General features: G+C 57.5%; 1 protein-coding gene across 1 annotated transcript in view; it reads left to right on the top strand.

Annotated features, from left to right (window-relative positions):
• POLR1A (RNA polymerase I subunit A) overlaps positions 1-22,982 on the top strand; it is a 77,171-nt gene extending 54,189 nt beyond the window's left edge. The window contains exons 19-34 of the mRNA XM_079940683.1: positions 1,515-1,613; positions 2,625-2,777; positions 4,285-4,367; positions 6,182-6,347; positions 7,185-7,406; positions 8,290-8,504; positions 9,553-9,720; positions 10,587-10,722; positions 11,238-11,395; positions 16,230-16,356; positions 17,662-17,772; positions 18,346-18,639; positions 19,388-19,588; positions 20,814-20,931; positions 21,419-21,583; positions 21,967-22,982. Of these exons, the coding sequence (XP_079796809.1) occupies positions 1,515-1,613; positions 2,625-2,777; positions 4,285-4,367; positions 6,182-6,347; positions 7,185-7,406; positions 8,290-8,504; positions 9,553-9,720; positions 10,587-10,722; positions 11,238-11,395; positions 16,230-16,356; positions 17,662-17,772; positions 18,346-18,639; positions 19,388-19,588; positions 20,814-20,931; positions 21,419-21,583; positions 21,967-22,067 (2,517 nt within the window). The 3' untranslated portion in view covers positions 22,068-22,982. The remainder of the gene's footprint in view (positions 1-1,514; positions 1,614-2,624; positions 2,778-4,284; positions 4,368-6,181; positions 6,348-7,184; positions 7,407-8,289; positions 8,505-9,552; positions 9,721-10,586; positions 10,723-11,237; positions 11,396-16,229; positions 16,357-17,661; positions 17,773-18,345; positions 18,640-19,387; positions 19,589-20,813; positions 20,932-21,418; positions 21,584-21,966) is intronic.
• The last annotated feature ends 1,345 nt before the right edge of the window (positions 22,983-24,327 follow it).

The following is a 24,327-nucleotide window of genomic DNA, read 5'->3' on the forward strand; positions in this document are numbered from 1 at the left end:
ACCAGGGATTGAACCCAGGTCCTTGGCAGTGAAAACACCGAGTCCTAACTACTGGACCACCAGGGAATTCCCCACTATTTTTCATTTTAAATGTTTGTATTTTAGGGTAACTGCATTAAAGGGGACGGAAGGAAATCTTTCCCAGGGGCCACTGCAGGGTGGAGGGGCAGAATGAAGGATCAAAACCACCAGTGCTGCTTATATGGGGGACCCAGGAGTGAAGGCCTGGGTTCGAATCCTGGCTCTGCCGCGGACTTGCTGTGAGATCTCGGGCCTTGTGTGATGTGAGCGGTCTGAGCCAGGTGTCCTCCCCCAGGGGGTTGGGGATGGGAAGAGCACCTGCCTCGTGGGCTTGCAGGGAGGATTTAGGAGCTAATCTGCATGGTGCCCTGGGTGAGGTGAGCGCCCTGCCAGTCCTCCAGAGCCCCTTCCTGCGCAGCTGAGAAAGGAGAGGGACGTCCCCGCACAGGCCAGGATGGCAGACCCCGTTCTCTCGCCTTTTCAGCCCAGAGCTGGGGCTCCCAGTCCTGCGGCTTGAAGGAGCCCACCTGGCCCTCACCCTGCCTCCTGGGCCTTGAGGCCCCACCTGAGGAGGAGGGAGGGAGGCGTGGCCAGTGCCCAGCAGAAGTCAGTGTTTGCCCGTGGAGTCCTCTGACTGGCTGTCAGCATCCCCTCAGCGGCCAAGAATGCAGACCTTTTGGTACAGTTCCGTCCTTGAGAGTCGTGGTTCAGAGGAGCCCTCCAGTACTGCGTGAAAACCAGGAGGCTCAGCTTCCAGGGCTGACTGGGGACGCTGCAGGTGGGGCGTTGTCTCAGAAGCATCTTAGGATTATTTCTTGTTCCTCCATCTCTTTCCATCCACTCTGCCTCTCCTGTGTGGGGCTGGGTCTCTGCAACCCTAGGCAGAAGCTTAGATAGACTCAGAGCTCCCCCCACCTCAGCATCTCCCTGGTCCGCCTGGGGGCTTTGCTAGCTTCCGCTGGCCCAGGAGCCAAGGTGAGCCTCCTGCTTGGTATTTGGGCAGCATGTTGGGAAACGTGAGTGTGACACAGACATTGGTCATCATTGCTACTGTCCAGGGCCAGGCCATGCTCTGCTGGACAGGTTCCCAAGGGCACCACCTTAGGTTTTATTTTTAACCAGCTGCTTTTCAGAATCATGAACTGGAGATGCTGGCCCCTCTGCATCTCCTTTCGGGCTTCCTGGCAGAGGTGTCAAGAGAACGCAGTACCCTGGGCCATCCTCTTTTTTTTTTCTTTTTTTTAGTTGTTATTGGAGTATAGTTGATTTAAAATGCTGTGTAAGTTTCTGCTGTGCTGGGCCATCCTGTAGACTTCTCTCCAGGGCTTCTAGCCAAAGGGTTGATGCCGGGTGAGACTTCTTACCTCGCGTGGGACCTGGCGCTTCTCTCTAGATAAGTAGTCTGTGTTGGCTTCTGCATCCTGGATTTACCTTCTGAACCTGGGATTCCCAAGAGGGTGAGTCACTGACCAGTGCGTGTGTTCCATCTGCAGGCATGCATGCCTTTCGGCCTGCACAGACAGTTCCCAGAGAACAACTTGCAGATGATGGTGCAGTCTGGAGCCAAAGGTTCAACTGTGAATACCATGCAGGTGTGAGCCGAGGCGGGTGCTGGCTGGTTTGCAGAAGGGTGGGGTAGTTGCAGGAGGCCCTTTTCAGATTTGTTTCTATTTTTAAAAGGATCCACATTCCGTTCGAAATGTGGCAAGTACTGAAAAATACAAAAGTATGTCAAAATCAGTGCAGGCGCTAACCACTGTTAAGTGTCATAGACAGATACCGACACAAATATCCAGATACTGACGTGTACCAAACAGATCCATGTTGTAAACTTACACACTGTATTATTATACATAGTCACGTTATATATAAACACAGCGTGTGTGTATTTATAATCTTAGCTGAGATCCTGAAACGTTGCACGATCTGCGTTCTTCATTCAGTGTTACATTATAGGCATTGTCCGAGAGGTTTCTTAACCTTTAATTTTTGGCTCGTTGTGGAGGACCAATTACTGCAGTGCTATCACAGCATTTTCACACATTTTAGCAACTTTTAAAAAATATCTTGATGACCTTGAGAGGGTCTCAAGGACCATCTCATTATCTGGTGAGTAGAGAGCAATAGGAATGGGCTTAAAAGGCTGGAGGCCATCGGGAAGCCCTTTCGACTAAATAAAATCCAGACCTGCTGCTCTTCTCCCCCCAAGAACATGAATAGGCAGTTTTATTCTCTTTTGACCTGAGAATGTTAAAGATCACAGTTAAACTACTCTTTCTGCTAGTCTCAGTTTCCCCGTTAGGACCTGGGGGTCCTGTCCAAGTATAACAGGCGATGCTTCTGAAACATGGCTGCCTTTACAAACACCGTCCGTTTCAACTGAGTCCAAATGCGAAAATTGCCGTCATGGAAAGGAAGACATAGTTATCTTCCTGGAAGGTCAGCTTTCTGGGCTCGTTTAGCAATCTAGGCTGGCCTTCAGGAGCTTGGATCCCATGCAGTGTTTCTGGAAGAGCAGGCCCCCCCCCCATCCCCTGCTGGGACGGAGCATCATTTAACGAGCATGTGGGTCTTCAGCTGCCTTTGGGTTTCCTTTCTCCCAGATCTCGTGCCTGCTGGGCCAGATCGAACTGGAAGGCCGGAGACCCCCGCTGATGGCATCTGGCAAGTCACTGCCCTGCTTCGAGCCGTATGAGTTCACCCCCAGGGCTGGCGGCTTCGTCACTGGCAGATTCCTCACCGGCATCAAGCCTCCTGTATGTAGTTTGGGTTTTCTTTTGGGCTGTTCTCCTCATCTCTTAAGCTCAACAGTAAGAGGCCTGTGACTTTCACCAGCAGCTTTAAGCAAAGACAGCCAAGTGGGCTTCCCTGGTGGCGCAGTGGTTGAGCGTCCATCTGTCGATGCAGGGGACACGGGTTCGTGCCCCGGTCCGGGAAGATCCCACATGCCACGGAGCGGCTGGGCCCGTGAGCCATGGCCGCTGAGCCTGCGCGTCCGGAGCCTGTGCTCCGCAAAGGGAGAGGCCACAGCAGTGAGAGGCCCACGTACCGCAAAAAAAAAAAAAAAAAAAAAAAAGACAGCCAAGTAATAAGTGCCAGGCTATCCCTGCTTACCCACTAGACCCTGGGGCCTGCAAGGACCAAGAGGACGCAGCCCTGTCGTGTTCACCATCATAATGCCAGAGCCCAGCACGGTGCCTAGCGCATCGTGGGTGCTCGGGAGGGATTGCTGATGAATGGGAAGATGAATAAGACCAATCCCAGCTCTGCCTCTTCCTGCTCTGCGCCCTTTCTCCACCGGTTCTTCCCTGCATCTGAGGGCAGCTGGGGACGGCGAGGCCCCTCACCAGGGTGCTCTCTGTGGCCAAAAGGAGCATCACAGAGACTTATTTCACAAAGCTTCCCTAAGAGAACCTCCCTGGCTCCTCCTTGACCTTGGGAAAATTGACCAGCGGTAGCAAATGTCTAGTTTTTCCTCAGTCAGCAACAAAACTCTCCCTTAAGAGAAAGGTTTTCTCCTCACACTTGGCAGAAATGGCTTTTCGACTGTGAGTACCTTCTGTTCCCTGGTCTAGCGCGTCTCTGCAAGGACGCCTCTTGTCAGACAGCTAAGTCCAGGTTGTGAACGGGACCGACCCTTTGTGTCAGGGCCACCAGCTGCTCCCAGGGCTCCTCCCTCAGTCCCACACGGACTCTCCAGTGGCCATCCGTGGCCCCTGGCGAAGGGTGGTGGAGAGCTGACGCAGACCAGAGAGTTCTGAACTCTGGTTGCGACCCCTTAGTGCATCATGACATGATTGACTTCATGGAATGAAACGGAGTAGGGTGGTAAAGGCAGCATCAGAGTGAGGGATGGGGTCATTTCATAGAGTTTTAGCTCGAGTCATGTTATCTTTTATCGGCACGTGTGTGTGTGTGTGTATGGATGTACGTGTTTGCTGATTACTGTTATAAACCCATGTCTCGTTGTGGAATTTTGGAAAACCCTACATGATGAGGCACCAGTGCCGTTTCTGTTTGGAAAATGGGGTGCGTGTGGGGTGTGGGACATGGCACCGAGGACGGACTCCTGGGAATGGGAGCTGGAACATTTGTCCCTCTGTGCTCGGGCAGAATGAGACAGAGGCAACCCCAGGGGAGGGCAGGAGTCCCTGGGGCCGTGGGAGACGTCAGAGCTGCCAGGGGCACTGGCTTGAGCCACCCTTAGGAAGCACACCGTCCTCACTGCCACCCCTGGGACCTGGGTCCCCGCTTCTCCCACAGGAGTTCTTCTTCCACTGCATGGCCGGGCGAGAGGGTCTGGTGGACACGGCTGTGAAGACCAGCCGCTCCGGCTACCTCCAAAGGTAAAGAGCATCTGCTCTGCCACCTTTAGGTGGCATCAGCGTCGCAGGTCCATTCACCTCTGTCATTTTTTTCACATTTTCATTGACAATTCACTTAAGATCCCTTTGGATGAAAAAACTTCTAGAAAAAAATGTCCACGGGTGGCCCAAGACAGAAAATAGCCGATATCCTTCCCCTCCTAGAGGATCGGTAAAGTGTGAGCTCAGAGGTTTATAGGAAGGGCCTGTGCGTCAGCGTGTGCGCCTTTCCCTGGGAGGAAGGTCCTGGGTGGTGATGCACTGGTCCTGCCCCCCGGGAGGGCTGTGCGGTTGGGGCAGAGAGGATTCCAGGCCCCTTGGGTCCGGCACTCGGAGCCAGGCCGGTCTCAGTTTTAAGCTTCAACCTCCCACCTGCCCAAACAGGCCAGCCAGAGAAGCTCCGTGTTCCCTTTCCTCCCAAAGAGGAGGTTAAACAAGCAGGTCTGGGCTGGTGCGCCCTGAGTTCCTGCATCCGGCGTGGATTACAGGGCCAGATCCATCTGTGAGCAGGGGTTACGCCCCACCTCCATCCTCTTAAATCATTCAGGGATACCTGTGGAGTGTAGAAAAAGCTAGGAATTGAGTGATCGCGTGAGTCTGGGGGTGGGGGATCTGTGTCGGGGGCCATCTGAATGCAGAGCAGGGAAGAGGAGGGTGTTGGGGATCCGGGCTGGCATGAAGAGCGGCAGCCACTGGGGCAAAGGGCACAGCGGTCCGCAGGACCCCTCTGCCGGTGGAGGGTCACGGCAGGAAGGGCGAGTGCCTTCCTTCAGACAGGAGGGGCCGTAGGTTGGAAGGCTGCCTCTTGTGGGTGGCGATGGAAAGGGAGAATCCGACGCGGCGAAGACGTGGGGCAACCAGCTGAAATGAACAAGAGGCAGGAGGCGTCAGGCCTGAGTGGCAGCACAGTGGCACGGTGGACAGAAAGCAAGACGCTGCAGAGGGGAGAGAGAAAGTTGTGGCTGGCGTGAGGGGGCGGTGGCAGGATAAGCAAGGGGATTGTTCCAGGGAGGGGGCCTGAAGCTCGGGAGAGGCCTGGAGATGCAGCCTCCAGGGCTGTGGCTGCTGCCGAGAGCTGCAGCCCTGCGAGGTGCCTGGCACCTCAGCATCTGCAGCAAAGGGGACACGGATGCTCAGCTCCAACCTTGCCAGGCCCCGGGCCGGGTGCTGAGAAGACAGTGCCGAGCTCTGTCCTTGGAGCTCAGGGGAACAGTGGCTCCTAGGAGACCCCCTCTGAAGGTGGCAGGAGGAGAAACCAAGGCAGGGTGGCCAGAGAAGTAAGCTAAGGCCAACACCAGGGCAGCAGAGGGGGGCAGGTTGAGGGCGGCAGCTGACCGCTGGGAGCACTGAGGAAAAAAGGCACCGGGTTAGGGCTGTCACGTCAGCATTTAGTTCCTAAGGTCCCCTTTGTCCCTGACAGTCTCTGGACTAATGGCGTGAGAGAAGCATTGGATGGGGCGACAGCCCCGCTGCTTTGCCTGCCTCCTGGGTTTAAGGACACTGGTCCCTGGGGAGCCCTGCCATGTCAGGGAGCGACGGAGCAGGCAGTGGTCCCAGCAGCTGGGGCTGGAGCTGGGAGTCGGGGTCGAGCGGGGCAGCCAACCTCCTCAGGACACGTGGCTGCAGCCCCTGGCCGCGAGGTGCTGTAGCTCAGAGCCTGGGGCACGGGAGCCAGCCTGTCCTGGGGGCTTGCCTGGCTGCAGGACAGCAGTCCCCTTTTCTGCCCTCCATCCGCTCCATCAGAGGCTGCCCTGGGAGGTGGCCCGGTGGGCGCTGAGCCAGTGGTCCCTGTACAGGTGCATCATCAAGCACCTGGAGGGGCTGGTCGTCCAGTACGACCTGACAGTCCGCGACAGCGACGGCAGCGTGGTGCAGTTCCTGTATGGGGAGGACGGCCTGGACATCCCCAAGACACAGTTCCTGCAGCCCAAGCAGTTCCCCTTCCTCGCCAGCAACTGTGAGGTAGTGTGCCGGTCCCCCGCGCCTGTGGGTCGTGGGGCGGGGGCCGTGCGGTGGGCCTCCCGCCCTGAGCCTTGCCACTCAGAGTGGCCGCTGAAAACTAGGGTGGGAAGAGTTCAAAAGCACCAGGCGATGCCTTGGAACGCCTGACCTTGTCAGAGCCCCTCCCTCTGCGTGCCTCATCCCGTGAGACGGCAGAGAGGCACGCACACGTCCAGAAAAACTGCACCGTGTGGGGCATTTGCCGTGTGCCAGGCCCTAGAGCGCACCGTGGCTGCTGTCTCCCTTCCTCCTCCCTGCGGCCTGGGGACGCAGGTGGCCCTCTGCCCATTTTACAGCCAAGGTAGCTGAGTGGCAGGGTTTCAGGGACGAGCTGGTGAGTGGCAGGGCTTGTGTCTGCACCCAGGCCCTCTGACGCACAAGCCCGCGGTTTTCCTACCACACCTTACCGCCCCGAGAGCGATCGTCACCGTTGGCCCAGCAGTCACCCTGTTTTACAGTTTGGGAAACTGAAACTGACATGGCCTGTCCAAGGTCATGAAGCAGGTGGTCGAATTGAAGGTTGTACTCCGGGGTTGGCTCCTTCCCATCCTGGCGCCATGTTCTGGAGGGACTCTGAGTGTCACGGTCTCTCCCCCGTGACCTCAGCTCCTGAGACCGCCAGCTCCCAAGTCTGACTGGCACAGAGTGAGGGCCCTGGTTAGCAGTGGGTGCTCAGACCCCCCCAGGGGCATCGTGAGGGCTCCACACGGGCCACCTCCGTCCTGTGAAGTTGTGTGACGCGGCCCTTGTGTTACGCCCTCATCTCTTTGGTTTTGTCTGTGTGGTCTGTTTGTTTAGGTGATAATGAAATCGAAGCACCTCCATGAAGTTTTATCCAGAGCAGATCCCCAGAAAGCTCTCCGCCACTTCAAAGCCATCAAAAAATGGCAAAGCAAGCATTCCAACACCCTGCTGAGAAAAGGCGCCTTCTTGAATTATTCCCAGAAAATTCAAGCAGCTGTGAAAGCCTTGAACCTCGAGGGCGCAAACCAGAACGGCCGCAGCCCCGAGACTCACCAGGTAATGCTGGGGTTCGGTGGGGGGCGGGGGTGGGCGATCAGTCAGGGGTTGAGGGGATGAGGAAGGAGTTGTTTTCCCGGTGGAAGGTACAGTCATGAAATCTGGCTTCATTCAGTGCTGGTCAGGAAACATGGCACTCAAATAGGGATTTAAGGAAGGGAATCTTTACAGAGGTGTGGACAGGGTTCCAGGAAACTAGGGCTGGTAAGTTGGGTTCCCACCCGCCCCCCACAGGCAGGAACAGTCACCAGGAGTGGAGAGGGTGGCCGTGGGCAGAGGCCACCTGACAGGAGCCCTCAGTAGAGTTCTGGGCTCCGAGATCCATTAGAGAGGGCGGGGGATGAATGCCCAGCCTCGCTCTCCTCCCACATGCCTTTCTGCTTCTGGGACCTCCCGTCAGCCAAGCACAGCTGGGAGCCAGGAGGCAGGGGAGCGCTTTGGGGCACCGAGCGTGGGAAAGCCTGGGTGGGGGACAGACAGGGATCCAGCACAGTCACCTGGCTTGTGGTGACTGTGTCCTTGTTGACCTGAGACAGCCCTGGCTTTGCCTCTCATCCCAGTATTATTATTAATAGTGCCCCGTTTTACGCTACAAGACACCCAGTTTGGACAGTAACTTAACGTGGTCACCCTGCCTGTGCTTGAAGGGCCAGGACGAATCGCTTGTAGAGTCGTGGTAAAGCAGTGCGCCCTGGGATGGATTCGGTTTCTCCGCGTTTCAGATGTCAAGATGGCCTTCTCATTGCCGTCAGGTTTCTGTCTCTTTCCCCTGTTCTCATTTGAAGCCAGTGCCTCTGATACGCCTTATCTTACTGGGCGTCCCAGGAAGAGAAGCCTATTCCTGGTGTCCTCCAGCATAGCTGAGGCCCATCCTTCCTTTCAGATGTTGAGGATGTGGGCTGAGTTAGATGAGCAAAGCCGGAGGAAATACCAGAAGAAGGCGTCTCCTTGTCCTGACCCCAGTCTGTCTGTCTGGCGCCCAGACATCTACTTTGCGTCAGTGTCGGAAACATTTGAAAAGAAGGTGGATGACTACAGTCGCGAGTGGGCAGCTCAAGCAGAGAGGAGTTACGAGAAATCGGAGCTCTCTCTGGACCGGTAATGACATTGATTTATCGCACAGCACACACACAGGGAGAATCTGCTTCTCAGGCCCTTCCCCGCCCACTCTGGCGGCCTCCTGGGTTCAAGGCCCCAGCAAGAAGGAGGGAAGTGAAACAGAGGGCGCCTTGCAGGCCCTGAGGCCTGTGGGACGGATGAGAGCAGGTAGGCAGGAGTGCACCCCCCATCTGGGCCACGACGGAGAAGAGCGCTCTTTGGGGACAGAGCCCTGCACAGGTGGCCCCTCTCTTGAGTGTCGTGTGGTGGGCACGGTTATGTGAGAATCAGGGAATCTGGTCAGAAGCTGCCAACCCTTCACTGGTTTGAAGTAGCAGGGAGAGAAGACACATCAGGTCAGCAGAAAGTCGGACTTTTGAAAAGAACTTGCGTAGAAACGTAGTTCTATTACCGTCCTCTGTGTTCAGACGTAATGTCCCGTTTAGTCGCTGTTTGTTGAGCCGCTTCCTTGTCCTACGTTCCGGGGTAATACAGTGCTCCTTGGCTGTTCTAAAAGGGCCGGCATCCGCAGGAAGAAGGGTTAGTGAATTACAAAGTTGTGGGGCGCGCACACTTCCGATGTGGCCTGTAGCCATTTGCACTAATTAAGAAAGTAAGCACCCCCTTCCCGCCTCCCCCCCGTATCCCCATAATTGCTCAGTGAACCTCTTCCTGGTTTGTACAGAGGGAGGTTTAAGCCCTCTCCAAGCCGTCACAACTACTGGGCAAAAAAAGAATTAACAAAGGGACACGTGAATAGTGAGCTCACTAGTTCCGGGACGTTCTCAGGGTGAACGTGAACAGTCCGAGCCTGGACATCTAGAGCTTCAGCTACCCAGCTGGGCTCTGTGCTGTGTCATTTAGGACATTTCAGGGTCACTGGCCGGAATTTAAGGCTTAGAAGGACCATTTGCTTAGGAAAAAACAAGCCCAGAAAGAGGGAGAGGTAACAGGTCCATGTGCCCTGCTTGTGGGTGGCATTGACAGCTCCTGACAGGCAGGTAGTGTCTGTGCCCCTGACTCCTGCTGTCCCCTGCCCCACCTCCAGGTTGAGGACTCTTCTGCAGCTGAAGTGGCAGCGCTCGCTGTGTGACCCGGGAGAGGCCGTGGGCCTGTTGGCCGCACAGAGCATCGGGGAGCCCTCCACGCAGATGACCCTGAACACCTTCCACTTTGCCGGCAGAGGCGAGATGAATGTCACCCTGGGCATTCCCAGGTGGGGGACTGCGAGGGTGCAGGGGCTGGGTCTGTCCTAGCCCACTCCTGGGGAGGAAGTCATTTCATTAGAGAGAGAGAGAGAGAGGGTGTCATCAAAGCAGGGGTCAGGGTTGGAATTTCCAGAGCCCAATGGGCTTGTGTGGTTGGATCCATGCCCAGGCCTCTTAGCATCTCCATTTATCTCTCCACCAACTCCTGTATCCAAGTTACCTGAGATGCTTGTGAAACTACATACTCTCGGGGTCAGGCCGTCTGGTTGCCCAACTTCGGGGGCGCCACTCACCTAGAACATGACCCAAAGGGGCCCTGGCCCTTCAGGTAAAAGTACACACCTGGCAGGCTGGTGGCCGCTGGGTGAGAGGAAAGAAAAGAGATCAGGCTCGCCTGCCTGGCCCGGCTACTTTTTAGCAGAGTGACACAGGCTCCCCAGCTTCCTGTGGGAGGGAGGAGGGCGGGGTGCACCATGCAGTCGGGCCGTGCAGGCTGACTGAGCCATGGCCGAGGTCTAGCCGTGGTCCCTGTGCCCAGTGGGAGCGCTGCAGACGCTGCTTCCCTTCCCTGCATCTCTTATTCGTTCAGTAAGCACCCACGCTGTATTGCGAGGCACAGGTGATAGGAAACAGGAAGAAGACACAGCCCTGTCCTTGAGGAGCTCGTGCTCCAGCGGAGGAAGCTGACAGAAGAGTCCCTTGCTGTCACACGCGGGGCCAGAGCTGGGACTCCCTGATCAGCATATCTCCCCCACGAGATCCTGTGGTCTCTCGCAGATCCTCAAAGAACTGTGACATCTTTATGAGAAAGGCCTCGCAAAAGTAAAGAATCGGGGTACCTCTTACGGCCAGATGTGCCCTTGTTCTGTGACAGGTTGAGGGAGATTCTCATGGTGGCCAGCGCCAACATCAAGACGCCCATGATGCGCGTGCCTGTGTTCAACACCAAGAAAGCGCTGAAGAAAGTGAAAAGCCTGAAGAAGCAGCTCACCAGGGTGTGCCTCGGGGAGGTAATTGTCTCCCTGGGACCCAGGGCTGCAGGCTGGCTGCAGGCGTTTTCCTGCATCCTCCCATCCGTCCTCCCAACTCTTCTCCCATCCGGGCAGAACAGCCTTTGCCAGCTGTTCAGACGCTGGCTTAGACTCCACCCAGTGAGAGGGAGGCTTTCTCTGCCAGGTGCTAAGCAGGGATGGATCAGGAAGCTTTAAAGGTAATCACTGGTCTGCAGCATTCTTCGTGCCTTAAGAATCAGGACATCTTCTGGGTCAGCTCACCAGCCCCGCTGGAGCCTGCCCCCTCCAGCCTCAGGCCGTTCTCTGGAGGTGTGCCTACAGGGTGTGGGGGGGGTCTCTCTCCCCACCCACCGAGGGATCTACACCAGCAGAGCTTGTTGGAGTTTCTCTGGGATTTTGGCCTGTGGTCCCAGCCCCTGTCCCTGCAAACTCTCAGTTTTCCCATAACCCACTTGTAATGCTCAGTCCCAGGCTTTGAGCAAATTGGTTTCTGTCTGTCAATCTGGTTCTAGGTGTTGGAGAAAATTGATGTCCAGGAGTCCTTCTCTATGGGGGAGAAACAGAACAAGTTCCGGGTGTACGAGCTGCGGTTTCAGTTCCTGCCACACGCGTACTACCAGCAGGAAAAGTGCCTGAGACCCGGGGACATCCTGCATTTCATGGAAACAAGGTCAGGACCCAGGCCGTGCTTATTGCTTGACTTTGTCATGGACCTTGAGGGCTTCTGGCCACAGGACTCCCAGAGACCGGGTGCTTTTGCGCAAATGATTCCTTCAAAGGAGGTGTTTAGAAAAGGAACAGGTCCTGCAGCCTCATGTGGCTTGTGGGTATGACTGCATTAACCGCATTCCCATCTCTGCCCCCTGTTTTTCTCTCTGGCCTATGAGTCTCGGGTACTCGGGTTTTGTAGGCTTTAAGATGGAGGAGGTCATGTACCATAAAGAGAGCAGAGCCCCGTCGCAGTGGTGCTGCTGTGACGTCAGACCAGCACGTGGTGTTAATTTCTGTCATGATGCGGTTCCTGATACACTTATATTCTGCTAGGAAGGAGCAGTGTGCTGACGGCATGCTGCTCTTGAACGCAGGTCTATAACTGGGGTTACCTTCAGCTTCTTAGAGCAATTCTGGTTCCCTTCTGGTGGGGAGAAGGAACATCCATTTTCTGTCCGGTTCAAGTCACTGTTGGCCATTGGAAAGCACGGGCCACAGTGCTGAGTGCGCAGGAGTAGGATGGGGGTCATACTGGGGCTGGGGGAGCCAGGAAGAGCCAGCGAAGCACTTCCGACTGGCCACCTGACCCTGGATTGCAGTGTGCAGACTCAGATGGCTGCGGGGCCGGCAGGTGAGAAGGCCGGTGAGGCAGGTTGGGGGCCTCCGTCCGGCTGGAGAGCGCGTCACCGGCCTCAAGCGGGCAGGGATGTGGGCCAGGGTGGCCAGACCTTCTGATGCAGAAAAATAAGAAGAAAACCGCCTCTCCTTTTTCTTTCTTTGGCTGTTTGCTTGCTTTTACTTTTTCTAGATAAATCTTCTCTAATTTGTAAGCATTGGCAACTAATTCATATCTTTTTAAAAGCCTGGTGAGGGGACTTCCTGGTGGTCCAGTGGTTAAGACTCTCCGCTTCCAATGCAGGGGACACAGGTTCGATCCCTGGTCAGGGAACTAAGATCCCACATGCCACGCAGCACAGCCAAAAAACTAACTAACTAACTAAATTAATTAATTAAAAAAAAAAAAAAAGCCTGGTGAGGCTGAAATAGATCCCATATGTCAGCAGGATTTGGCCACGGACCACTAACCACTGTCTTGAGTCTAGAACAGCCCTCAGGTTTTCCGGAGCTGCTTGGAAGTAGAGAACTGATGGCAGACTTGAGGCAGGACGTCTGTGCACTCAGTCATCCCACAAATATTTACTGAGTGATGCCCACTCACAGGCTAGGCCCCAGGGCAGTGTGGCTGGGAGGGAGTGACTGTCCTGCCATGGGCCCTGTTCTGCCCTCACCTGAAGATGTGGACTGGCTGCAGCCTGGCCCCCGAAGCAGGTGGCACGTAGGATGGCGGGTGTTGTGGTAGATGAGCTTGGATGTGAACTCCGCCCTTTTTACGGGGGAGCTTGCTGGGCCTCGGAAGCACCTATGTCGCTCTTCGCCTGGGTGGAGGAGGCTCATCTTATCAGGCAGGCCCAGTGCTCTCGGGGTGCTGGGTCACGGCGCAGGAGACCTGTCTGTGCCCCAGCTGCCGGCTCATTAATTAACCGGGAGGAACACCACTCCCAGGCGTGCCGCTGTCTGTGCCGGCCAGGCGGCCCTTCCCTGAGAAATCGGAATTCGGATCACGTGGCCTCCTGAGAATTACCAGGAGCAGGCGGAGTCTGCGATCTGCCCCATTTCTCTGCATCTCAGGTGTGGACCTGCCAAGCAGGTAGGTCACAGGAGGCGTGCCCCAGGCTGTGCTCAGAGTTCTTTCTCTTTACGTTGCCTTGGGGAATTGAAAATTCATCACTTTTTTAAAAGTTCTTCTTGGTAAGGAGGAGCCCTGGCTTCTTCCCAGTGGTGACAGACTCAGTCAGCTCCTTCTTTGTATTTGGCCCGTGCGCTTGCAAGGCTGTGATGAACAAAGCCATGTGCAGTCGCGCCTGGTGGAGCTGCCCTGTGACTTGGGCAGGGGGGCCAGAGGGAGCAGCACGTGGAAGGGGCTGTGGTTGGGCTGCCTTTGCCAGGCCTGGGCAGCGAAGCAGCCTCATGCAGGCCCCCTGGAGACCACACGGGGATGGGGGTGTGCCTTCAGAAAAGCACCCCACCCGCCGGGAGCATTTTCTTTTTCCTTTCTCCCTTCCTCTTCTCTCTCTTCCCTCCTTCTGTCCCAGCTGTGGGATCTTGAGACTCTTTTGACACAGATTGGAGAAAAAAAAAATAGAGACACAGAGGCGCTTCCCTAGATGGAGGTGTAGAAGCCGTGAAGCTCCCCTCAGTATCTGTCCTGGCGCCCACCCCTTTGGACGTGTGTAAATGATCTGGAAGGAGGGCCGGGGTGGTGAGGTGGCAGGAGTACCGAGCTAGGTGGCAGGGGTGTGTGAGTTCCACGGCCTGCGGTCCCCAGCCGTGTAACACAGAGCCGGCAGTCTGCGGCGAGAGCTTCTGTGGGTCTGACTCTGCAAACAGCAGGTGGTGGAGCTGTTGGCAGGCACTTTCGGAAACAGCCGAGGGTCATGTTCCCTGCTGGTAATTATTTATGTGGGACGGAGGTTTCTGTGCAGCTGCCCCCCTCCGGTTCCCCCTCGGTTGCCACATTCTGACAAACAGCACGACCTTCACAGAGCAGTCACTGTGGGCCTCCGGTTTCCCGGCTCTGGGCAGAATCACAGAAGGGCAGACTCTCTGTACCCCCGGGAGAACTTCTGGCACACAGGTGACATGCCTGCCACTTACCGTTCAGGGGGTTATTCTCCTTTCTCACCTTCTGTCACGTTCTGCACTGGTCCTGTTCACCAGAAGAGGCAGGCAGGGTAGAGAGGATTTGCACCGGGGGCGGTTAGGGAAGGTCTCTTGGGGGGCTCCATCTGTGCTTAGACCCCACCGTGGGCCTGGGCGCGGCTCCAGCAGGTCGATGGGAGGCTGGGGAAATTGATGGCGGCGCACATGGCCCGCACAGAAGCCCAACGATGCACGTGCAGGGGGTGGGAGCAGGTGGGGGATTGGGGTTGAGGCCAGTTGCGGGGATTGAAGTGCTGGCAAGGGAGCCTCAGAGGGGTGATGTCACCTGAAGGGACAGGCCAGGGCGGCAGCCCCACAGCAGAGGGAGGCGACAAGCAGCTTCTGTGTGCGGAGGCAGCCCAGCTTCACACCCCGTCCCAGCTTCACACCCCGTCCGTGTCATTTCACGCCCTGCAGTCTGCGCTGCAGGCTCAGGCGTGGGGCAGGGGCGGTCCCAACACTTACAGACGGGGTCAAGGCCCTCGTCTGTCTCTGTCTCCAGGCTCTGGCAGAACAGAGACTTGAACCAGAGCCTGTCCTTCCGGAAACATCTCTTCCGCCCCTTCCTCCCGGGTGGCCCGTATCTTTCTAAAGTCAAGCCGGGCTTCTCCCCTGTCTGGCCCTCTGGTCTCTGTCCACAGCACCTGGTGACCAGGCTCTTCCTTGGATCGGTGGTGAGGAGGCTTTTTTCTGCCAAGGGTAGAAGCTCAGCCAAAACCCTGTACAGCTTTAAAACGTTGGGGATTTTTTTTTTTTTTTTTTTTAGCGGTATGCAGGCCTCTCACTGCTGTGGCCTCTCCCGTTGCGGAGCACAGGCTCCGATGTGCAGGCCCAGCAGCCATGGCTCACGGGCCCAGCCGCTCCGCGGCATGTGGGATCTTCCCGGACCGGGGCACGAACCCGTGTTCCCTGCATCGGCAGACGGACTCTCAACCACTGCGCCACCAGGGAAGCCGCAGTCTTTTGTTTTTAATGAACAAAATAGTAAACATCTGACCTGCCTGCTTCTCCAGTTAAAGCTCTAAGTGCCTGTCTTTTCATCCTTCCTTTGCCCTCAGGGCTGGTACATGGTGGGCCCATCATAGGCGCTCGGAGAACACAGGAAGGCTGGCTGGGCAGATGAGGAACTGATACTTTATATAATTAAAAGAAGGCTGTTTGATGTGCTGCTATGGCCTGATGCAGAAGACGGGCAAGAGGTTATATGAAGAAAGGAGCAGGGGGCAGGAGACAGGGTGAGGCCCAGAGGAAGCAAGAAATAGATAACTCAGGAGGGAAGGACCCAGGGGCCAGGAAAGGTCCTCTGGGCTGTGCCTCAAGTTGGTCCTTTTAAATTGGTTTCTTTCTAACCTGTCGACATGATTTACTGCCACAAAGTAAGTTATCACCGCCTTGGAGATCCCGATAAGCTCTTCCACATCTTAGTTCTCTCATCAAATTGTCGGGGGTCCCACACCAAGGAGACGGGAGTTGCCAGCCCTGAGCAGTGCCACTTCCTGGCGATGCGGTAGGCGGCGGGCTGGGGGCGGCCCTCCTCCCGGCCTGGACTCCCCTCTCCCGCTGCAGTTAGACGGCCACCACACCTAGTTAGACGGCCACCACACAGCACCAAGAACTGTCACTTGCTGAGCAGCCAGCCTGCCAGGCCCCATGACAGGTATCGGACGTGGGGTTGTTTCTAATCCCTAAAGCAAGACTGCATGGTATCTATTAATACCCGCGTTTTCCAGACGAGAGAGGTAAAGCTCAGGAGGCCATCTGTGGTGATCGAGGCCACGCACCCTGGGAGTGGCAGGGCACGTATTCAGTCCAGGCCTGTTGGGTGTGGAGCAGTGTTCCTTCCGATGCCCCATATACCACCCAGAAACAGCAGGAGGGGGAGAAGTGAGCTGAAGGGAGAGGCAGGGTCTCCGTCTCCTGTAGAAGTCCACCTTAGGCGGGTGTGAGATCCTTAGAGCGTCCTGTCCCCACAGTGAGGGGAGAATGGAGGTGCTGGTACTGAACGGGGCTGCGTGGCTTTCTTCTCGTTTCAGATTCTTTAAAATTCTGATGGAATCCATCAGAAAGAAGAATAGTAAAGCATCCGCTTTCAGAAGCGTAAACACGCGGAGAGCTACCCAGCGGGATCTAGACAACGAAGGCGAGTCGGAGAGGAGTCGGGTGAGCGAGTCCCCTGAGGGCCCCTTGGGGAGGGGGAGGGTCCAGGGCTGGGAAGCACATCGGATGGCGGCTCACGGAGTCAGTTCTCCTAGGACGGCTCTGTGACCATCCTCGGTACCCCTTGAGCCCCTTCCTGCTGTCGGCCCATCTCTCCACTTACCTTGGCGTTTATCCACTGTTCTGAGAGAGCCGGAAAGCAACACTTTCTTCTTGAGTGTGGCGGGCCACGTCGGGCAGCATAGTCTGCCTGGCCCTGGGTGAGGGCCCTGGGTGAGGGCCCCAGGTCATCCATCTCTCTGCTCTCAGGGACCCCTCTGTCAGTGGTTTTTTTTTCTCCTGAGGTTAGACTCAAAGTAATGGTACCCACTGAGGTCTTGGAAGTTCTTTTTCTGGTTTCGTTCACTCTGCCTTTGCCTTACCTAGGGCAGATGAATTGAGGCCCACGGAGTACTAGGCAAGGACCAGAGAGGCATTTTGAAGCCGGGAAGTTGGGCTACAGTGACGAAAAAGGATAGAGCCAGGGAAAAGCCCGTGGAGGCAAAACAGTCCAGGACTGATGGTACCTCATCCGCCAAGAGGCCCAGGAGCGGCGTGGGGCAGGTCCCTGGGTGTCATCTGAGCCGGCGGTCGGCAGGGCTGTGCTGTGCTTGGACAGGGCCACAATGAAGACCGGTCCTGTCCCTTCCCGGCTCGGTGACCTCAGCTATGTCACCTCCTCTCTCTGGGCCTGTCTCGTCATCCCTAAAATGAGGGCGTGGCCTACCTAGAGAGAGAGAGTGCCAGGTCTCCTGCCCCGGGGTCTACCAGTTGGCTAGCTCAAGCACAGATGGGCATGGGATGTCTTTGAAAGGCTGCCCGGTCTTAATTCTCAGATCACCCAGAAGGAGACTACAGGGAACTAGGAACCAAGGCCAGGAGAAAGGTATAAATATTTGGCTTTTAAAATACCAAGACAACTCTTTCCCTTCATCTCCACCCATAACAAAAATACTTGGAATAACACCTTCTTTTCATGACTTGAAAAGCCTTGGCACTTCCTTTCTTTGGTTTCTTTTTTTTAAATGCAGGATTTTGCGAGTGGTGCGTGTAGAGATGTAGGGTGTGGAGAAGGAAGCGTGGGGTCCAGGGGTGGGTAGGGGGGTGGAAGGTAGGTAGATGGATAGTTGGCAAGGTGATAGGTGGCTGAACGATGATGAGCGGATGGGTGGGTGGGCAGGTGGGTGGCTGGGTGAGTGTGGTGGGTGGAGAGATGGATTCACCAGGGTATTAGAGCTCATCATTCTCTTTCTTGTCCCCACACCCCAGGGAGAGCAGGAAGGCGACGAGGAAGAGGAGGGGCACATCGTGGACGCCGAAGCTGAGGAGGGAGACGCTGATGCCTCGGACGCCAAACGCAAGGAGAAACAAGAGGAGGAGGTGAGGGGACCCCTTTGTCACAGATGAGGGCTCGCCCCCTGGTGCATGAGGCCACGCCTGTGCGTCATGCTGGAACCATCAGGAGCCTTGCAGCAAGGCGGGCTGCCCAGCGCACCAGTGGACTGAGAAGGCGGTGCTCATGGGGTGGCGGGTGGGCAAGGGCTGGCCGTCCCTGCGTCTGAATCAGATTCGAGGACCCAGAGGCCTTTGGGAGGGGGAGGAAGTCGGGCCGCCTCCTGTCTTTGCCATGAAAATTCTTCCTTCTCCTGCCCGTTACTGGTCCTCCACTGCCATGGTTGCTGCCAGGACAGAGGGCGGCGTGGCAGGGCTGAGCGGCTCCACGGGTGCGAGAGCTAGAGGTGCGGGGCGGGGTTCAGCTCAGAGGAGGGGGCCCAGGGGCTGAGGGGCTGGCATCCCCAGGGGAAGCAAGGAGGACGGCGGCCGGGCCGACGGAGCAGGCAGGGCCGGGGTCAGCCAGCAGCTGAGGCTTCTGCAGGGGCACCTGTTGGGCAGGCCAAGTCCAAACGGCTGGTGGGGCCCCAGTGACGCGGCCTGTGCTCCGCTCCCCGCCAGGTCGACTACGAGAGTGAGGACGAGGAGGATGGCGAGGACAGCGAGGACCTGCAGGAGGAAGGGACCGTCCTCGGGGAAGGCACTCCCCAGGCCCAGGCGCAGGAGGAGGAGGGGGGCTCAGGCCCCGAGGAGGACTCGCTCCCCGCTGCCCCACTGGTGCAGCCGTGGAAGCCCACCCGCAGCCGGGAGCCCCAGGACGCCGAGGCGGTGGAGCGCCGGGTGCGGGCCGTGCGCGAGTGCCACCCGTTCATCGAGGACTACCAGTACGACACCCAGGACGGCCTGTGGTGCCAGGTCAGTGCCGGGGCGGCCACCGGCTGCTCTCGTCTCCACCCCGGGTCCCTTAAAGAGGCTGGTGACAGCTGTGCACCTGCTACCCCCGGTCATGGCCTCGCACGTTCGACTTTCACACCCTCGTGGGCCAGTCCTCTCTCTGCACGGGGATCTGAGCCACCAGACCCTACGGGTGCTTTCACGTTGTACTTCAGGCCTCAGCACAACACGTGTGTTGACGTGTATCGGTTGTCATAGAGACGGGCAGAGACACTTCACTCCTCACACCGCCTTTGTTCCTGGTCCCCAGCTTCAGCACTGCAGTGTTGCCTGAGAGACTCGGTGGCTTGGATGCCTGGACGTCTCTACACGCAGACTGGCGTTCTAGTCCTTTCCTTCGATCCGATTCATTGGTTCCTAAGTGGTAGCGTGGGTACGGAGCCTTGACCGGGATTGCACCCGTGAAAGGACGCGTGTTGTGCTTTGTGGTGATTGAAAGGATATCAAGGGTGGTGTGAGTGGATGTGATTTTCACCGTTCTCACCGACATCTGTGAAAACATTGCTCTGCTGTATCCTCCTCAGCGGACTGGAGGTGACTGCCGTGTGGCCGCAAAAGCACCCAGCATTCACAGGCCCGGCCCGCCACCCGCTCACCCCAGCAGGGCCGCGGTGTTCCCTAGTGGGGCTCCGGAGGCGTCTCCTGGGGAGCCCGGGCAGTGGGTCTGGGGCGGCCCTCTCCCCGGCCCCAGCTCTCCCTCCTCTTGCAGGTGATGGTGAAACTCCCTCTCATCAAGGTCAACTTTGACATGAGCTCCCTGGTAGTGTCCCTGGCCCAAGGCGCTGTCGTCTACGCAACCAAGGGCATCACGAGGTGCCTCCTGAACGAAACCACCAACAGTAAGAACGAGAAGGAGCTCGTCTTAAACACAGAAGGCATCAACCTCCCGGAGCTGTTCAAGTACGCCGAGGTGCGTGGCCCCACTCCCTCCTGGGCTGTTCGCGCTCCCAGCCCAGGGTCCCCGAACCGAGTCTGCACCTCCCGGCCCACCTCCCGGGGATCCCTGATGCACATGAGCCTGGTAAGGCTTGCAGTACGGAACCGGCTTAACTTTACGGAACTCAGAGTTTCCCAAATCGCTTTGAGTACAGTTTCTTCTCCTTGAAATTAAAACCTTCCTGAAGTAGACTCGTAAGAAGTAGTTTTCTGAGTCGCTGGCCTGGGGGCTGCTCACTTTACCGGGTGAAGGAGGCCCTGGGTGCAGAGGGGCCCCGCCCCGCCCCCCACGCCTGGCAGAGGCCTGTGCGCCCTGTTCCGCCTGCTCCCCCACCCTTTCCTCTGGGCTCTCTCCTGCTTCCCCCCAGCTTCACGGAGCCTCCCAGAACCTTCCGAGGTGCTCTCGACCCGCGGGCGCGAGTTTTCCCCACAGAATTCTGAGTTGCTGGGACCAGCTCACTCTTCCCTGGTCCGCGCGCACCAAGCTGGCGAGGCTCTCCGGCCTCACATGCACCCCCCCGTCCCGCACAGCACTGCCCCACTAAGGCCCCTTCTGCCCCGGAGCCTCTCACAGGCTGCTTTCCCGGAGGACACAGCAGGCAGAGCTCATGCCTCCTGAGAGCCGGCCACTGACAGGCCAAGCTCCGCGTCGTGCTCGTGGGATTTGTCCAGACGAGGCCCGGCAGGCCACCAGGGTCTCTGCTGTTGCCTCTGGGGGTGACCTGCCACAGTGCAGAGCCACCGTGGGCCCCCTGGGGCAGCCGACCTGGAGCCCCAGGCCCCTGATAGGGCCCGGCTGACCCCCATGCAGCCGGCCCAGCCCTGCTCCCCATGCCTGGGGGAGGCGTTTGGGTCTCTGCTGAGGAACTTGCCTCGCCTACCAGGGGAAGCCTCTGTCCTAGGAAACAGGTCTCTCCATTAAAGAGACAAACACCTTTCTTCCTGTTGACTGTAAAGCAGGTACCAAGTCATCCTCTAGCCCTGGTGATGATGAGACAGACCTTGGGGCCCGGCCAGCGTGCTGTTGGCAGCTCTGCCTACACTGTTTCCTTTTGCTAGTCCTGGGCCACCTCGCAACCACGTTGTCATCAGCTGTGCTTGAGTGCCAGCCAAGCGGGGGGGTCGGCCTGGGTGGGGTGTGTCCGCAGGAAGGGGCAGAAGGCCAGGCCCTCCAAACCAATCCCTCCCTCCTCCCCCAGGTTCTGGATTTGCGTCGCCTCTATTCCAATGACATCCATGCCATGGCCAGCACGTACGGCATCGAGGCCGCTCTGCGGGTGATCGAGAAGGAGATCAAGGATGTGTTCGCCGTGTACGGTAAGAGGGGCTGCGGGCGGCGCTCGGGAGGTCCTGGGGTGTCAATCCAGCTCCGCAGGGAACCGAAATAGGGGCACGGTGAGCATGGAGCCCGTAGGGGATCCTCAGAACCACCGTGGAGAGGGAGTCCCTTGTGGGTCAGTCCTGTCAGTCCCGTCCCCGAGGCCTCCTAGCGTGTTTCTCGTCTGCTGGCCTCTGAGGGAGAGTCTGCTTCCTCATCCTGCCTTCAGGGTTTCAGTTCCCAAGTGCAAACAGTGATTTAGGGTCTTGTGTCCTGCAAGGCTGCTTCCCGTGCTGCTGGATGGAAGTGGAGAGAGATGTAGTAATGGCGACCGGGGAGGGAGGGCTGCCTGCCGAGGTCGGGGGTTAGGGAGCTGAGTGAGTAGGTGACGGAGCTGGAGGGGGGCGCCCTCGTGTCAGCTGATGCGGCTGCCATCGCCTCCTCATCACTGCTTAACCCTCCCTTCGGTTGCCGCCCGTGTGACAGGCATCGCCGTTGACCCCCGCCACCTCTCCCTGGTCGCTGACTACATGTGCTTCGAGGGTGTCTACAAGCCGCTGAACCGCTTTGGGATCCGGTCGAACTCCTCCCCACTGCAGCAGATGACGTTTGAGACCAGCTTCCAGTTTCTGAAGCAGGCCACCATGATGGGTCAGTCGTGGGCAGGGGCCCTTGGCCTCCCCTCTCCTGAGTCTGCTCTGGGCAGATGGGCTCATCCCTCGGGCACCTCTCCACACGCCTCACATGCAGGGGACATCTTGGCATCTCACTGCGGGAAGCAGCTGGCAGGGGCGGGCAGCAGATGGGAGAGCTGCTTCTGCCTTTTGGAGAAGAGGGAGAGGGTCTTCCTCTCTTTGAAACGCAGGAGCAGTGCGGCCTCATTCCCGTCAGACCCTGAGCCTCAGCACCACCCCTCGTGGCCTCGGAGGTGCCCCACCCGCCCAGCCTCAGTGCTGAGTGCCGCCCCCCATCGCCTTCCACCACCCCTGACTTCTCCCTCAGCCAACTAACGAGCACTCTTGTGTCTCTCCCAGGATCCCACGATGAGCTGAGGTCGCCGTCAGCCTGCCTCGTGGTTGGGAAGGTCGTCAAGGGCGGGACAGGCCTCTTCGAGCTCAAGCAGCCCCTGAGATAGCAGCCCCTGCGCACTGGCCGCCTGGCCTGCTCGTCACAGGAGAGGACCGGGAGACCGGAGTCCCGGGCAGTTCATGGTGACGGTGCAGAGCCCGGCAGTGACTTCGGGGGGTCCAAAAAGCAGCCGGCCTCTGGGCTGGACTGGCTTCACCTGGAAAGTGGCTACATTGCTCATCCCTGCCCCTCCCCATCTCACGATGCACACGAGGTCCACCGAGTCCCCCGAACCCCTCCGAAGCGGCCGGACCTCCCCCTGTGCTGCAGGAGGCCTTGGAGGTGGAACCCCTGGCCGCCCCCAGGGTAGGGGCGCGAGGTCTCAGTGCTGTGAGCAGCCAGTGACTGCAGGCAGGCTTCCTGCGGGCTCACGACGAGCGGGGGCCCTGCTGCTGCGTGGCCTGCCCCTTCTGGCCGCGCCAGCCCCTGGGGACAGAGTTCCCAAAGAGGCCCCCGCTAAGGCTCTTTCTCTGGAACAAGCACAGGATGGTGGAGACCTCTACCCACCCAGCTTCCGTGCCTGGGGCAGAGCCCTGGCCCTGCTGGCATGTGGTTACGTGTCCTTCTGAACCACATCAGCCCTGAGTCCGGGGCTGGTCTCTTCGGGGCCCCAGCAGCTCACCCCCAGACATAAAACCCTGGATCCCCAGCCAGGCTGTACCGCTTGAGCAAGTTGCCCGACTGTCTTTCCCTAGCTCTGCTCTCAAGCCAGCACTGAGGCCTGCGTCCCTGTGCAGGCTCTGCTCCATCCGGGGTCATCCGGGCTCCCTTGACCTTTGGTACCAGCAGCAGGCGGCCCTGACATGGACAGAAAAATCAGAGGACTTGTGCCGAGGCTTTGTAAAACCAGACGCTGTTTCTATTTTTGTCTAATGTTATTCCAACTCAGGCTGAGTAATAAACATCACTGGAACTAGCTGTTGGGAGGAAAAAAGTCTAAAAGGCTGCGGGCTTTTTGATTTTGTTCTTTGCTCTTTGGTTTGTGGTTTCTACATCTGTGACTTGAGAGCCTGGGACTGGAATTACTCAGCGCAGTCACATCTCGGATTCCTCTTCCTGTTTTTTTGGCAGAGGACGTGGAGGGAGAGCTCAGCCCTGGCAGCCTCCCACTCTGACCCCTGCCTGGCCCTGTGGTGTCCCCCTTCCACAGCCAGCTTCTGGCCCTGAGGCCAGGAGAGCAGAAGCCAGTGGGAAGGAGGTAGCTATGTGTGTCTGGGCTGGAAAGGGAGGCCTCGCCTGGGGAGAGTCACCATGCTGCTCCCTCCAAGGTACGTGATGACAGAACCCAGCCTGTGTGTCCTGTGCCCACACTGGAGAAAACCTGGCAGAAACAGGGTTCACCTGGGACTTCCCTAGCGGGCCAGTGGTTAGGACTCCGCGCTTCCACTGCAGGGGGCGCAGGTTCGCTCCCTGGTTGGGGAACTAAGATTCTGCATGCTGCACAGCGCGGCCAAAAACAAAACAAAACAAAAAGAAGAAATAGGGTTCAACCAGGGCTTGGGTACAGAGGATTATGGACAGTTCTGAGGGGCGCAGGAAGAAGGGTCAGGATGGAATCCACACCGCAGGTGAAGATGTGCTCTCTGGGTGTTAAAGGACCAATTTATAACCTGATAATCTCCACTCCTACTGGACTGTGGGAGAGGGTCTTCAGAGGAGGTCACAAGGTGCCCATTGGACAAATAAGCATGTGGTTACCTGGCCCTAGGGCTCGGCGTAAGCACTTGAGTGTCATGGCTCAGCCCCACCTGGGAACTGAGGGTGCGGAGGTGAAGAAGCGAGCCCCAGACGTGGGCAGGGCCGACGTGCTTGCTGAAATCAGACCCCTGACCTGCGTTGGGAGGGGGGTGATGGCCCCCTGCCCTTCCTGCCCGACCATCCATGCGTGTCCTGGGCAGCTCCATTCTATGCGTGTTTCTCTCCTGGAGACCTACTCCTGGTTTGTAAGCAGACGTTCCAGGCTTGCACATCTTGGCCGACCAGGACTCCCTGTCTCCCCTATGGGATTTACACGCTCCCTTCAGCGCCACTCTTTGTTCAGCAGCCTCTGGGGGCGGGGGGTGCCTCCTTTGCCACTTAAGATGGCATGTCCTTTGGAATATTCTCAGTATTGTAAAGGCTCCTCTCTGAGGGCAAAGTTGATTTTTGGAGAGAGCCACAAGTAAGTCCAGGTCAAATCTGATGAAGAGAATAGGTCAAGCTGCATGATTTTTTTTTTTTTAATATTTACCAACTTCATTTCTTTATTTTTATTATTTTTTTAATTT

This window comes from Stenella coeruleoalba (assembly GCF_951394435.1).
Source record: "Stenella coeruleoalba genome assembly, chromosome: 13".
NCBI lineage: Eukaryota > Metazoa > Chordata > Mammalia > Artiodactyla > Delphinidae > Stenella > Stenella coeruleoalba.